Source organism: Podarcis vaucheri, assembly GCF_965113315.1.
Source record: "Podarcis vaucheri genome assembly, chromosome: 12".
Classification (NCBI taxonomy): Eukaryota; Metazoa; Chordata; class Lepidosauria; order Squamata; family Lacertidae; genus Podarcis; species Podarcis vaucheri.
This window is the reverse complement of record NC_138750.1, coordinates 39712455-39724727: the sequence shown is the minus strand read 5'-3', so window position 1 is coordinate 39724727 and position 12273 is coordinate 39712455. Positions and strand designations below refer to the sequence as shown.

Sequence of the window (12273 nt, the reverse complement as noted above, 5' to 3'; positions counted from 1 at the left end):
AGGGGCGAGAGGGGAAAGACCGGATGGATTACAGAGAGCCCCCAGAGATCGTGGGAAGCAGCACCTCCTCAGCGGAGGAGAGTAGCCACGCCTTTAGTGGAAAGGAGATGCAGGGCTCAGAGGAGGCGAGGCGGTGCCAGGACACCTTGCCTGAGCAAAGCAGGAAGGAGAGAGGTCCTCCGTTACCCACGCCTTCCTTGCGCAGTAGGCTTCCGCGCAGAGAGGGGAGGTGCAGACTTGTCGTCAAGAAATTTCTCTGCTGGGGAAGGTTTAAGGACCGCCCACTCTCAGATTCTGCCGGTGAATGAGCAAGACACGGAATAGAGGCGCTCTGCATTCCAAAGGTTTTTATCACTGATAAGAAAGCTTAAAAACAGACTATTGAAGCATATTGCCTGATTGCTCTCGAGCAACCAACCTATACCTCTTACAGGTATGCTTGTTAATGTTATTCTCTATTTTGGCAAGTAGGTTCACAATGGCTTCGGTGAAAACGCACCTCGACTCTCCACGCTGTGTGGTTTGGTGGCTCCAGGGACTCAGGTGAAATCCTCTGGAAACAAGATAACCGTCGTTATGGTCAAAAGTCACAATGGTTTTGAGGCAAGCTTCAGAATTACATATGCTTCTGATGAAGAAGCAGGTAATAGAACATGGGGGGGTTGTTTTGTATTTGCAACTTAACACTGACAAAAAGAATTAATCTAAAGTCTGTTTAGCAGCTTTCTTATAACATGGTATTTCTCTTTAAACTGACTTATATGAAGTTCCAGTATTACAGTTCTCTGCTTGCATCTCTGACATGCAAGTAGGAGAACTGGAGGTGAGGAGTAAAGGAAAGATTCTGATAATTTTTGACCTGCGCAATGAGTTGTCTAATCCAGTGTTTCCCAACCTTTTTTGGGCAAAGGCACACTTGTTTCATGAAAAAAATCTCGAGGCACACCAGCATGCCAGATGGGGAAAGGTCACTTTTTACTTATGTAAAAATAAAATAAAAAATAGTAACAGCATAGAAGGTAATGGTTATCTCTTTGATGTCTGATGGGAGGGCATTCCACAGGGCGGGCGCCACTACCGAGAAGGCCCTCTGCCTGGTTCCCTGTAACCTCACTTTTCACAGTGAGGGAATTGCCAGAAGGCCCTTGGCACTGGATCTCAGTGTCTGGGCTGAACGATGGTGGCGGAGACGCTACTTCAGGTATACTGGACCGAAACCGCTTAGGGCTTTAAAGGTCAGCACCAACACTTTGAATTGTGCTCGGAAAGGTACTGGGAGCCAATGTAGGTCTTTCAAGACTGTCGTTACATGGTCTCAGCGGCAGGTAGCAGCGCTCACAGCTTACGGACTGCACCGTGTAACAGGTGTCTGGCCCAGCAGCCTAAGGCGGACAAGCCACTGAAACAGGCATTCAGAATCCATTCATTTCATAAAACCTGCAGGGCTCAATCTCTGTGTTTGTGTATGTGTGTGTTTCTGTTTTGCCCAAGGGTCTGGGGGTGGGAGAGAGCTCTTTAGCATGATGCTTTTAAAACAATTAAATTATCAACAAACAAACCTGATGATACGAATAGCAACGTCAGGTGCTACGGGGGGGGGGGAGAGAAGGGGGCCTACTCGGAAGTAAATACTGCGTCCAGGCGCAATTAGCGCTGATTTAAGGTGCACCAAGACTGCCTAAAAACCTCACCAAAGATATGCAACAAAGTGCTTCGTTGCAGAGGGGAGAGTTTGTGCACCGTGGAGGCTGGAGGGCTTCTATTCTACATGCGGGGGTTGGGGGGGCAAGGAAAATGTGCTCCGTGGGGGGGCGGGGAAGGCAAGAAAAGGAGCTGAGCTCTAACTATAGGCTCCCACGCTTGAGCAGGCCCGACTCGGTGGGGCGGACCACCCTCTCTCCTGGAGGAGGAGGAGGAAGAGGAGGAGGAAGAGGAGGAGGAGATTCCCATCCACGGCGTGGCCTCCCGCGCTCCTGAACGGGAAATCTCTGCAGCCCAAGACTCTCCGCGAGGCAGCTCCTCCCTTCCTGCCTTGAGCCGCCGCCAGCCGCGCCCCCTCCCCAGTTATCTGCTGCCTGCCAAGCCCCGCCCCTATTCATTGTCCTCCCCTTCTGTTTATACACAAAGACCCCCCATCTTCTTCCCCCTTCCCCTTCCTCCATCCCTCGCTTTTTTCCCTCTCTTTCCTTTTTTTAAAAAAATATTTTCTCTTCCCCTTCTTTTTTTCCACCCTTTCTTTTTTCTCTTTCTCCCCCCCTCCCCGCCCTCCTGCCTTCCTGGGTTAAAGGATTTGAGCAATGGGTCTGGAGGTGGAGCTCGTCGGAGGATTAGCCTGACTCGCCCGCCTCCCTCCCACAGCACACCAGGCAACTTCCGGCAGCACACTAATGTGCCGCGGAACACCGGTTGGGAAACACTGGTCTAATCAGGGCCTGCCCTATTGTTAGAAAAAGTGAAGTGGCCATCTTGGATCCTTGATTTTGAATGTCATGAAAAATGGCAAATTCTAGTTATTTAACTTATTATTACAACATTTTTATTCTCAAGGACAGGTACTGATGGGATTTTCTGCCTCAGATACCGAAATAACACAACTAGCCTTGGATATTATGCACTTTGCAGTGAAGATTCATTTGCTTTTCAGCCTCAAGCAGTGAAATGTCTTCGATCAGCCCTATCTCTAATACTGTGGTAGCCAATGCAACTTCTGCGACATGTTGCCAGACTACAATTCCCATCAGTGTTGACCTCTGACCTTACAGGTTGGTGCTGATGGGGGTTGGATCCAGCAACGGCAGAAGGGCACCACATTGGCTACCTGCCACTACTTCTGCCAAGCCACTACTTCTGTGACATAGACTTTAATCTGACGGCTTCAACAGCAAGCTGTTTCGCCTCTGCTTCATTTATCCAGTCTTTAAAGGGCAGAGTAGGGCAAAATAATGTCAGAATTTGCCATGCCTCTCTGGTATGTTTGGGCAATGGAATGATCAACTCTTCAGAGCATTTTAGAAGAAGAGATTTTACCATGTTATTTTTTTCCAAATGTGTTGCCTGCTTTGAGAGTTATGGAATAATAGCAGTACCAAGAATATCGGCCTGGTAATCAGTGGTAGACTAGTACGAATATTGGAACGCAGGTGGCGCTGTGGCTTAAACCACAGAGCCTAGGACTTGCCGAGCAGAAGGTCAGCAGTTCGAATCCCCTGATGGGGTGAGCTCCCGTTGCTCGGTCCCAGCTCCTGCCAACCTAGCAGTTCGAAAGCACGTCAAAGTGCAAGTAGATAAATAGGAACCGCTCCGACGGGAAGGTAAACGGCGTTTCCGTGCACTGCTCTGGTTCGCCAGAAGCGTCTTAGTCATGCTGGCCACATGACCCGGAAGCTGTACACCGGCTCCCTCAGCCAATAAAGCGAGATGAGCGCCGCAACCCCAGAGTGGGTCACGACTGGACCTAATGGTCAGGGGTCCCTTTACCTTTACCTTTAGTACCAATATCAACAGTGGAATGTGGAAGATTATCTTTGGCTAGTCATTGTCTCTTCTCTTAACTCATCTCATATGATTGTTGTGAGAAAAAGTTGGGAAGGACAGAACCATGTACACTACCTTGACCTCCTTGGAAGAAAGGTGGGCTGTGAATGTAATAAATAGGTAAATAATGAAATGTTGCCTTACTGTTCCAAATGGTGTTGTCTTTTTTTTCAGTGTGTGGCAGCCATCTGCTCAGTTCAGGTGGTGGGAATCTCACTTCTCCCGGTTATGATGGCACCAGCAATTATGCAAACAACCTGAACTGTGAGTGGGTCATCCAAAATCCGCAACCATCCATCACAACTCTTTATCTTCTCTTTGGAGATTTCCACTTGGAGCAGCACATCAATTGCCAGAACGACTACTTAGAAATCCGGCGAGGTAAGTTACAGCTGCCTGTAACCAGTAAATAAATAAGAAAGCAATTCTAGTGGGGAGCAGGTGTCAGTTTGCATTTCTTAGTGCAGAAAGTATTGATCTGATGTGTAGAGATCTTTCCTATTCTAATTAATTCAAGAGGGTTCTGAAAACTTCTCTGTGTGAAACAAGCAGAAGGTTCATGATGTTTGTCCAGCTTCAGAGAAGCTGAGCACATCTGGCTTAAACTGGTTTTCTTACCTCTTCTGTCAAGGTCATGCTGACTGTACAAGTAGGGTCAGAAGGAGTCTGGGTTTCACTTTCTGCTTCCATCTCTCTTCCTTCTGGTGTGGTGTTCTGTACATAGTATGCCTAGTATTAAGGTTTAGACTTATTATGTTATTGTAAGTTTAAGTCAAGTCTGCTGCAACTGGATTTCTTGTGGACAGTGCCAATCCTGAGTATATTGGATTTGTGACCATTATGCTCATTTGCCTTCAGTAGCAGTAAAACTCTGCTGGTCTATTTTTTGGGAATCCTGCAATGTGCTTAAGTTGTTACTCTGCTAACTATACATTGAAATCTACTCTAGATCAATATTGAGTAGAATTTCATGACGGGCAGCAGGAGAATAGTTGTGGTGAATGAACAGTCAAATCCGAAGTTCTACTGGGCTCCTGTCAGCAGGGTGAAAGGTGACTGTGGTGGGATTTTGAGTGTTCCCTGTTGTTATTCCTTTATTCTGCTTTGTTCCTATTTCCTCCCCCCTCAAGGTAAGTGTTGTAGGGATAGAAGTGCATTAGGTCCAGTCATAGCTGTCAACTTTTCTCTTTTCTTGCGAGGAATCTTATTCGAAATAAGGGAATTTCCCTTTAAAAAAGGGAAACGTTGACAGCTATGGGTCCAGTTGATCCCAAGCTGCCCTTGGAATGCCTCCTTTTACCCTCTCTTATTTTGTATTTCATTTTATTCATCGGACTATAACAAAATATCAGTTTTCCCTAGCCAGAGGGGACCAAATGGTGCAGTTGTGCATACACTTTTAAACTGTGATTAAACCATGGTTGTCAATTAATAATAGGGACATGGGTTCAAGAAGCCAAGGTACTGCAACAACTTTGTGTCTTTGCTTGTTTTGAAGGGAGTCAAGTTTAGCTGGCTTTAGATATTTCATAGCACCATGTTTCTATTTAGGGGATTCTGATGGAGAGCTCTTATACCGACTATGTGGCCACAGCCCACCTCAGCATCCACTGCTAATAGCAGCTCCTCAGACCTGGGTACAATTTTTGAGCAATGATCAAAATACAGACAAGGGATTCTTCATCCATTATGGATCTCTGGGTAAGTTTCACGTTACTTTTACTGTGTATGGTGATTCTAACAGGTTGTACTGAAGGTGCAAAGCAAACACCTGTTTTCTATTAATAAACCATGACGTGAACCCAATAGTCTTGCTTAACCATGGTTTGTTTGGCCATCCCATCCCAAATGTTTGTCGCTGTACAAATGCACAAGGCAAGCTGGAAAACAAATCAAGGTTTAGGGGAAAGGGACATACCATGTTTGCTCATCTGTGAAATGGCTTGTGGCTTGTTGAAAGATATGGTTAAAACAAGCAATGGCTTCTTGTTATATGTGAATGCAAACAATGCAGGTGAAGTGTGTTCCCCTCACCCAATGAAACCACCTAGGAACTGGCATGTCTGCATTTTCTATGAGCCAATGAACAGAGCTTCTTCAAATATCTCAAATTTTATTTCAGCCTGTGGTGGTGTGATGGAAGGTGAAAGTGGAATTATCTCAAGCCCTAACTACCCAGCACCTTACAATAGTTCTAGCCATTGCTCCTGGCTCTTGGTAGCACCAGAGGGACATACCATCAATGTGAGTAATACTTTTCTCATCAGCTTATAATAAAATAAATGGATGCATTTTCTATCCATAAGAACAAGGTGACTTTTACATGAAGTACTCTAATTGAGAGTATGGGTGTCATCATGCCTCAGACCACCCACTTGACTCCTTCCAAGACCCTCTGACCTTTCTAATATTTGTTGTATATTTTTTAAATGAACTGTTGTTCGTTTTTTGCAATGTTTGTCTGCTTTTTTTGTCTGTTTTATTTGTTTGAGGGGAGTGTAGGTGTTTTACCTGTTTTGGGGGGAGGGGCAGTGCTGAGCATCACCAAATTGGGTACATTTTGGTGTGCACAACAATGTGTTTCCAGATGCGTTCACCAAAATCCTGGGTTCCCCTACACTAAGCTGCATTCATCTCACCAGTAAATACCTGCAGCTCAGTAAATTTCTATATTTTTTTCCGTTTGCCTGGGATTAGGAAAACAGGAGGCTGTTAAACACCTTGGAAGCTACAATAAAAGGTTGGTGGGTTGTGTTTGGCTTGGTTCTATTTAGCACTTCCTCCTAAATAAAAAAGAAAGTAAGACAAGTAAGTGAACTGAGCACATTATGACGTCTGTTATGCTGGAGTAAAAATGAGGACAAATAGATTATTTTATCATATTAAGCTATTTGTATTAGAGCTTTTAGCTGACTGAGATAGCTCTGTTTCTGATGCATTTTTGCAAATACTACTCTATGTTCACGGTCATCTCTTATTGCTCTCCCACAGCTTACTTTTGTGGACTTTGAAATTGAAAATCACAGGACCTGTAGATGGGACTCGGTCACTATTCTGAATGGTGGATCTCCGAGTGCTCCTGTCATTGGACAATACTGTGGAACTTCATCACCAGGCACCATTCAGTCAGGCTCCAATCAGTTATTAATAAACTTCAATTCCGACCACTCAGTGCAGGGAGATGGTTTCTATGCAACATGGACTGCAGACTCTTTAGGTAAGCAGGAAACCATTATAAATTCCTTCCTTCTAATGCATAGCATTGACTGTTGTGAAGTAGGACTCCCCACCCCACTCCATCTCTGGATATGGCAGTGGACAGGGAAATGTCTCCATTGCTGGAATAAAGAACAATTTTAATGAAGTTTGATAGAGATAAAATGCATGTATACCATGGGCAAAAAAATAGCTCCATCTTCCACCTGATTGTCTTAGGGCCCATTTTCATGATCTGCATCAGTGTGGTAAATGCTCCTTAAGCTATTGTTGAGATCTTGACACAGAGACAGGGAGAGCTGAGTGAAAGCAATTGATACATGCAAACTCTTTGTGAATTGCCTGTTAGTAGACCGCTGCACACAGTCAAGAAAGATACAGTGGTACCTCGGGTTACATCCACTTCAGGTTACAGACTCCACTAACCCAGAAATAGTACCTCGGGTTAAGAACTTTGCTTCAGGATGAGAACAGAAATCGTGCTCCAGCAGCACGGCGGCAGCAGGAGGCCCCATTAGCTAAAGTGGTGCTTCAGGTTAAGAACAGTTTCAGGTTAAGAACGGACCTCTGGAACGAATTAAGTACTTAACCCAAGGTACCACTGTACTCTGATATAGGGACTTATTAATAATACACTTTTCAGAGTGTGCTTCATAAGTCATACATGACTGTTTTTGGTTACAAATGGTTGGGAAAGTAGAGAGCTGCCTTGGAACATTGGTTCATCTAATTTTGTATTCCGCATTAAATGGCAGCAGCTCTCCGAGGTTTCAGAAAGTTCCACCTGGAAATGCCAGGGATCGACGCTCAGACTTACTGTATGAAAAGCATGCGCTCTGCCACTGAGTGATGGTCCTACCTCCAACAGTCAGCCGAAGAAGCCACTGCCATCTGACCATGAATCCATACCTTTTCACCAGGAAAAGATTGTGCAATGTGATCTTCTATCCAAATGCATGCATGCATTTTTGACTCATTCTATAACCCTCTGTCATTTTTGCAGGATGTGGGGGCATCCTTCATTCTGAAAATGGCACCATCCATTCTCCCCACTGGCCCCAGGACTTTCCTAGTAACATTAGGTGCTCGTGGACAATAATTACCCATGAAAGCAAACATTTGGAGATAACCTTCAATGAGAATTTCCAGATTCCAGATAGCTACGGGCAGTGTCAGAGCAGTTATGTGAAGGTAAGTAAATATGTTTTGTCAATATTATGGACTATAGTAAGTATAGTTCACTAGCCAAGCAGTTTTAGGCTGGTGAAGCAGGTCTAAGGATTGAGCTGCAGGTAAGTAGAAGTACTGACTCTGTAAAGCATCCCACTTCCATGCTGAGGAGGCTTCTGTGGTGAATTTTCCTGTCTTCCCACAGATGTCCCAGTCCAGAGGTGGACAGGCAGGTCCACAACATCCAATGGTGCCTTGGCAGCCCTCCCAGGGTGCTTAGAATTGGACCCTAAGCAAGGGTCTTTTTGGGAAAACAAGGCCAAGTTGTTCGCATTTTATACAAAAAATAATGACAGAAAAACACCCCAATCTGTGCCTGCTTTTACATAAATTGATATACACTCTGTATCAGAAAACCTGTTTCTTTAACGTTGCTTTCATCAAATACCTGAAAATGTTCAGGAATAACAAAATAATAATGTATACTTCCTTGGCTGTTAAAGATCTGCTTCTCTGGAAGACACTAGAAGAGAAGGGGATTTTTGGCATTCCTTAGAGCCTAATGGTTTTCTAAAGAATTTGGCAGATGTTGTGTGTTGTTGTTCCCAGACTGTGCAAAAGCACACAACTCCCACTTGTTCATAAAGGGCAGGCATAATTTATCATCGTGTAGGAAGACATAAGCAGCTGGGTTACTGCTCAAAAAGGGCCAAGATGGCATATATTTATAGAAGCAATGGGAATATACCTTGGCCAATTTAGAGTTCACGTTTCAGCCTACTGAATGGGATAGAGTTTGAAGATGTTAACTGAAATATGCTTTGTGCACAAGAGATCCTTGGTGGGGGGTGCAGAAATCAGAAAGGATTTGCCTACTGTGGCTCTTTGGGTGAAGCATTCAATGTGCCATTAAAGAAAGTGATTTGATGCCTTTCCTTTTGAAAAGGGAAGCTGTTGCAAACACACAAGAGCTGTACTAGGCCTTTGGGAATATGAAGCCAGGTTCTCTTCATATTCCCAAAAGCCTAGTACAGCTCTTGTGTACTGTACCAGCGAGTACACTGAGCTTTGAGACATAACACTGCCATTGAAGAGCTGAAGCGAAATGTGCCGTCTGTAAGATTTCCTCCTAGTTGTTTCCCCCCACCACCACCACCATTCACATTTTGAAACCTGGTGCTACAGTCAAGGCCTTGTGACAACTGAGAATGGGTGTTTTTATTATATGCCCATTGTCTTTCTGTATGACTCTAACATCCTACTGTTTTGCTGGCCTGTATGGTGAAACCAGGATTGCCATAAACTGTTTGGAGCTGGTGTAAAATGAAAATCCGCATGAAGCCTTATTTAGATATTCAAAAAAGAGTAACCCTTTCCCCCAGGTGTTGAGAGGACGTGATAATGAACAGGAAGATGCGGTATTAGCTGTTGGGTGTGGAAATTCAGCTCCCGGACCTATTGTTGCGCCAGGAAATATGATGACAGTAGTGTTTCAGTCACAGGACATCCCAGGACGTGGCTTTTCTGCATCTTTTATAAGCAGTAAGTAAATCAATCAATATCAATCAACCTCTTTATTATGGTCAATGGTCAGTATTAGAAAAAAGAAACTTTGTAAAATATATAAAATAAAGTATTTGTATTAGAAAAAAGAAACTTCATAAAATATATAAAATAAATCCAAGCAAAACAAAATAGAGAGCCATAGCGATAAAATTACTAATAACTCTATTGTACTATAAAATGCCAGGCACAGAATAGAAAGCAAAATTACAAATATGCTAAAATAAGTCCTTTGAGAGTTTTATATTCAGCAGCACAATATTTAGCCTTCCTGGAAGGTAGATTCATTCTAAAATGCGGTTAATAATTCTGAATCCGGGAATTGCTGTGATGATCTACATATGAAGCGTCATCTATATTGGAGGTGTAGCTTAGGTGCTTGCATACCTGGACTGGAAACTGATTAGGATGTAGGCCTCTATATTGTTGGCACTGTTTATTGGGAGGTTAATTCAAACTGTGTCAGTACAGTGGCATCACAAATGCAGAGGATAAGAATACTGTAAAGGACCTCCCTTTCTCCACAGAAGCTCCATATTTGTGGCAGTGTGCTGGGATACTAACCAAATCTGATAGGCTTGATACACTGATGCAAACTGATGGCACAGTGGACCCATATCTCAGGGTATGCGTGGGGTGGAGATATAAGTTCAGTTGTAGCTACGCCACATCACTTTGCAAGTGGAGGCTCACAAGAGTAAATCCTCTTTTATAGAAAATATTATTTACACACAGACAACTAAATGTCTCAAGGAGAACAGTTCCGGTTTTGCACACTTTCTCATTTGCTGGTTGTCTATATGCAGGAATTATCTTATTTGACTGTAGAGGAATATACAGACACATGAGACCCCACCTGAGGTTTGAAGGTGGGAACTAGGATCTTAGATGTACTGGAATGAGAAACATGACACAAATGCCTTGGTTCTATTTTTCAAAAAATACTAGCAATAATCGTTAATTGCTTGTAAATCAACTTAAGCATTCCTTTGGATGGGTAGAGGATAAATAATAAAGCTAAACTGACATATTTTAATTTTTTGTTTGACTTTAATACCTTTCCAGAGCATGCACTGAGACATTTTGTAGGCTGCAAAAAGTGGAAAGTATTTTACATGTCCTTACCATTTTGATCTTATACCCAGAAATCACATGGAGATAATTGATTTTGAACTTTTTCAATGGCAGCAGACTATGTTTCTTTGTTTACATGCAGGGTGTGGAGCAAACTTCACTGCGCCGTCAGGTCGAATAGCCTCTCCTAACTTTCCCCATCAATACGACAACAACATGAATTGCAATTATATCATAGATGTGGAACCACAGTCCATTGTCATCCTACGTTTCCAAACGTTTGGTTTGCAATGTAAGTGACAGAAATGTTAATCCTTTCACCTTGGTATAAACCAAATTGTGAAAACGTTCCCTCTGGGAAGAATGAATGTGTCTAAAGGCATATTCTGAGCAGGTATCAGCTCCTGGAAATCTTGGGCACTTGCTGCAGTGCTTTCCCAGCAGCACAGCACAGCCCACAGCCCAGATGTCTGTCCTTGGCCCTCACATTGAGTAGGCAGATCTGGAGTTGCCACACTGATGTATCAGACTTCCCTACTCACATATACCTTATTTTTTGCTCTATAAGACTCACTTTTTCCCTCATAAAAAGTAAGGGGAAATGTGTGACCGTCTTATGGAGCGAATGCAGGCTGCACAGCGATCCCAGAAGCCAGAACAGCAAGAGGGATCGCTGCTTTCACTGTGCAGCGATCCCTCTTGTTGTTCTGGCTTCTGAGATTCAGATTCCCCCCCCCCTTGTTTTCCTCCTCCAAAAACTAGGTGCGTCTTATGGTCTAGAGCGAAAAATACGGTACATTGTTTAAGGCAGTGTGGAAAATGAAAACTGGGGTACAATTCTAGATGAAGAGGATTTCAGAAGCATCCATAAAGTAGGAAAAAATTCAGCAGCAAGTAGTAACTTCCGTAAAGCATTACAGGAACAGTAAAGGAGTCACTTAGAAGATTAGTGTTCCTATTTATCTTTTATGAGGCCTCCAAGACCAGCTGTCTCTAAACAAACGGTTTCGTTCTTTATCTGTGTTTGCAAGGATGTCTTATAGCTCAAAAGTGTTCTCGGCTCACTCTAACCAGAAGGATACAGAACACACTGTATCACAAATATTTAGTTGAAATCGAGCACACAAGGAGTGGGAGATGATTCCTAAGAGATGATTCACTCATCTTGGCATGTGCTTGTATTTTGGAAATCAGAAACAACTGTACCATTGTGCTGGCTTGTGCCACTCCAGATTATTACTTTTTGGCTAGCTTCTTGTTTACTACAAAACAAGAAACAAAACTGCAGTCCTGCAGCAGGCAAGAATGTCACCTTTCAGTTATAGCATGATCCACTTTAGGGTTTCTTCATATATAGAAAATAACCTGTAACCAAGCAGTTTGAAAAAGAGATCAGTTGTGAGAGAAAGGAAATTTGAAATATATATGGGACACTCTCTCTCTCTCTCTCTCTCTATATATATATATATATATAATTATCCTCTGATACCGTGTTTGGTTTTCTCTTCCTTAAATTAAATGAAGGAGAAGAGCTACCTGCCTTTGCCTCTGACCCCATTCACTTTTTCCTCTGCCTCCACCCACCCTTGGCAGCTGCCCCCCTGAAGATTTCCCATTAGGCTGAAAAAGTTTCCCGCTCCTGCTCCACAAGTAGTGTCCTAGTCTGGTTTCTATGATGGGGTAAATTGGCTTAAAAAAGTACTTAGAGGGTAGTTA

The 12273-nt window shown here is 43.4% G+C and overlaps 1 protein-coding gene across 1 annotated transcript in view; it reads left to right on the top strand.

Annotated features, from left to right (window-relative positions):
* CUBN (cubilin) overlaps positions 1–12273 on the top strand; it is a gene marked incomplete at its 5' end in the record, with an annotated part of 151837 nt that overhangs the window by 116252 nt on the left and 23312 nt on the right. Inside the window, 8 exons of the mRNA XM_082194061.1 lie at positions 472–643; positions 3709–3915; positions 5086–5235; positions 5657–5778; positions 6526–6751; positions 7754–7941; positions 9303–9462; positions 10700–10849. Of these exons, the coding sequence (XP_082050187.1) occupies positions 472–643; positions 3709–3915; positions 5086–5235; positions 5657–5778; positions 6526–6751; positions 7754–7941; positions 9303–9462; positions 10700–10849 (1375 nt within the window). The remainder of the gene's footprint in view (positions 1–471; positions 644–3708; positions 3916–5085; positions 5236–5656; positions 5779–6525; positions 6752–7753; positions 7942–9302; positions 9463–10699; positions 10850–12273) is intronic.